The 3,339-nt window shown below is 40.5% G+C and overlaps 1 protein-coding gene across 1 annotated transcript in view; it reads left to right on the top strand.

Moving 5' to 3' along the window:
• The window catches only part of atp10d (ATPase phospholipid transporting 10D), a 44,297-nt gene that overhangs the window by 9,743 nt on the left and 31,215 nt on the right, over positions 1 to 3,339 (top strand). Inside the window, exon 2 of the mRNA XM_014011884.1 lies at positions 2,116 to 2,310. Coding sequence (XP_013867338.1) covers positions 2,116 to 2,310 — 195 coding nt within the window. The remainder of the gene's footprint in view (positions 1 to 2,115; positions 2,311 to 3,339) is intronic.

The raw sequence follows: 3,339 nt of genomic DNA, 5'->3' as shown, positions 1-3,339 counted from the left end.
TCACTTGGGTTGTTACCGACATCTGGTGAAAATTTCATGTCATTAGCACCTCTAGTAATACTGTATATTTACTGAGAAAAATGTTGACGTGTTCAATACTTATTTTACCCGCTGTATTTACCATTCTGACACCCTATTAGCTTGTACACAACCCATCACAGCTGCACGCCGTTAAAAAATATATTTTTTGCAGAAGTCACCTCCCAATAAATGCCATTTTGGAAAATCTAACAGCTCACTTTTACTCAGTACCTTTTACTTTTATTACACAAGTAGATTTTGTGTCAGAAATTTACTTTTGATACTTAAGTACAAAAAATATCAGATACGTTTAGACTTTTACTCAAGTAATATTTTTAGAGAAGACTTTAAATTTTYTCAAAGTATTTTTATGATAAGATACTTGTACTTTTACTCAAGTATCATTTTGAGGTACTTTAAACAACACTGCGCACAAGTAATAAGATCATAGGAGTTGAACAATGCTCACTTACAGAACAGTTTAATAGACAGATCACCAGGAAAATTAGCATTATTCTTGCTGACAGCTCTCATCCTTTACACACTGAGTTCCAGTTTCTGCCTTTTGGCCACTGGCTCAGACTTCTCTGTATGAAACATAACCGGTACAAATATTCCTTCATCCCTATAGCTATTTCTCTCTTTAATAAAGGATAAAGTGCGGGGACTTGCTTCTGACTGTTGGGGTTCTTTGATACCAATGTTTGTAGTAACRGTTCACTGATTTATATTTGTTGTGTTTCGGTGCACTGGATTGTATTTAATTTGTTACAACCTTTTAAATTTTTGTATACATGTTTTTAACTTAGAACTTTTTTATGTCTTGTGTGTATATGAACCATGCACTTGCTGTAGCATTAATTGCCCTTTTGGGACCCGAATAAACCTGAACCTGAACTGTTGCTGTTCTATCAGCTCCAACCAGTCTGGCATCAACAAGACATTTGCTTCTACTGAACTGCTGCTCACTGGATATTTTCTCTTTTTCAGACCATTCTCTGTAAACCCTAGAGATGGTTGTGGGTGAAAATCCCAGTAGATCAGCAGTTTGTGAAATACCCAGACCAGCCCGTCTGGCACCAACAACCATGCCACGTTCAAAGTCACTTAAACCACCTTTCTTCCTCTTTCTGATGCTCGGTTGGAACTGCAGCAGATCGTCTTGGCCATGTCTACATGCCTAAATGTTGCTGTCATGTGATTGGTTGATTCAACATTTACATTATGAGCAGTCGGACAGGTGTACCTAATAAAGTGGCTGGTGAGCGTATATTCAATGAAGTACACTACAAAGACGATCAAAAAGAAAAAATCAGTAGGTCCTCTGGATGGGTTCTTCTTTAGTGAAACGTTTCGTCTCTCCTCCAAGAGACTTCTTCAGTCTGATGAGTTTCAGGTGAACTCAGTCTTATAAGCACTGCCTCCACATGGTGGACAAAGAGMTCAGTCACATGCAAAGGAGGGCAATTGCTTAGCTCATTGGTTTGGATGCTGTGTTTCTTAGGTGTCGTGTCATGTGTATGTAGTGAATGCAGGCGGGGCTCAAAGTCCCCTTCTTTTTGTTTTGACCTTGTTGTTGTTGACCTTGTTTTAAAACAAAAACAAGGGGACTTTGAGCCCCGCCTGCATTCACTACATACACATGACACGACACCTAAGAACCACAATATCCAAACCAATAAGTCAGGTGATGGGGCACATGACCCTCTCTGAACAATATAACTAATCAAGCCTATTGTTAGGCGATGGCCCCCTTTTGCATGTGACTGACCTATTTGTCCAGGTGGAGGCAGTGTTTATAAGGCTGAGTTCATCTGAAACTCATCAGACTGAAGAAGTCTCTTGGACGAGAGACGAAGCGTTTCACTAAAGAAGAACCCATCCAGAGGACCWACTTAATTTTTCTTTTTGATTTTTTTCTACCTGGATTACTGAGATGCATCAGGACACTACAAAGACGAGACATGTAATGGTGCCTTCACAGATGTGCATTAATACACCTTCATACCATCGGCCGATGCTGGTTTTTAACTTTTGCGTTGTTGGCAGTCCGGACAGTTTTCTCAAACTAACATGTTGCTCTGATGTTTGCAGGGTGGCCAACCTGTATTTCCTCTTCCTGGCGCTGCTCAACTGGGTGCCGGTTGTGGAGGCATTTGAGAAGGAGGTTACTATGATCCCCCTGCTCGTGGTCCTCACGGTTATCGCCATCAAAGATGCACTCGAAGACTACAGGCGCTACTTGTTCGACAAGAAGGTCAACAACAACGTGGTGCGAGTCTTCTGCGGGTGAGTGAACCTTGGCTGTTGATTCAGATCTGATTCACTGTTTTAGGTTTCTGATGAGAATAGCTGGATCAAAACCGRGGCTCTTCAGTGGAAGTCTGCAGCTTGCAGGCGTTTCAGCTGATTTAGAATGTTGCAAAACAATCAGTGTGAGACTTAAGCTGCGTTTCCATTGCAAATGTGCGCAAAACTTTGTCGATATTCTGTTAATGTCGAAAAACACAGTTTCGCAACTGCGGTGTTTCCATTAAGTAAGAAATGCTATTAAAGTCACACATGAATATGTTTGTTCTCGCGATAAGCCATTACAAACATGGCGGCAATGAATGTAAACACATAGCATGTTGCTACCGCGACACTAGCGCTCATCATCAGAGGAGACGTCGGCGTCTTTTATCGAGGCTTTCCAGAGACAAGTCCCTACTTGGGAGCGGCTACATATGCTGTGTTTTTGGGAAATTGTAGTCTGTGAGTTTACTATTTTATACTACTTCTGTGATATTACTACTATTTCTACTTCCTGTTATCTTCTTCGTCATCGTCTTTTCGCCAGTATAAACAGCTGGTTGTTGATCACGTGACTCCCGTGATGCGAAGTGTTTCCATTGCAGTTTTGCGAAAAACACCAATTTTGATACGGCCGAAAAACCACCTCATCCTAGCGCAAAAACATTTCGTCAAAGAACGTAATTTTTTTTCGAAATTGACGTGTTTCCATTGAGCAAATTTATTTTCGAAATTCTAATTTGCACATTTTCATGGTCAGTGGAAACGCAGCTTGAGTTGCTCCTGTGCTATAGGTGGAATSTCAAATGTTGCAAAATTTTGAAGGTTTGAAACAAGCTTGGATCAAAAAGGAATGAAAGGAATTAAAACTGGTTTTAGTTTAATTGGGCCTCATGCAAGAACATGTTCGTATTCATATCCTAAATTTCTCTTTTGTTCGTACGAAGGGTTCGTACGAACATGCCACGTCAGATTCAACAAACTCTTCTATCTTCAGGAAAAGTGTGTAAATGAATTCCACCTGTT

Source organism: Austrofundulus limnaeus, unplaced genomic scaffold, assembly GCF_001266775.1.
Source record: "Austrofundulus limnaeus strain Quisiro unplaced genomic scaffold, Austrofundulus_limnaeus-1.0 Scaffold85, whole genome shotgun sequence".
Taxonomy (NCBI): domain Eukaryota; kingdom Metazoa; phylum Chordata; class Actinopteri; order Cyprinodontiformes; family Rivulidae; genus Austrofundulus; species Austrofundulus limnaeus.
This window is presented reverse-complemented; position numbering and strand designations above follow the sequence as displayed.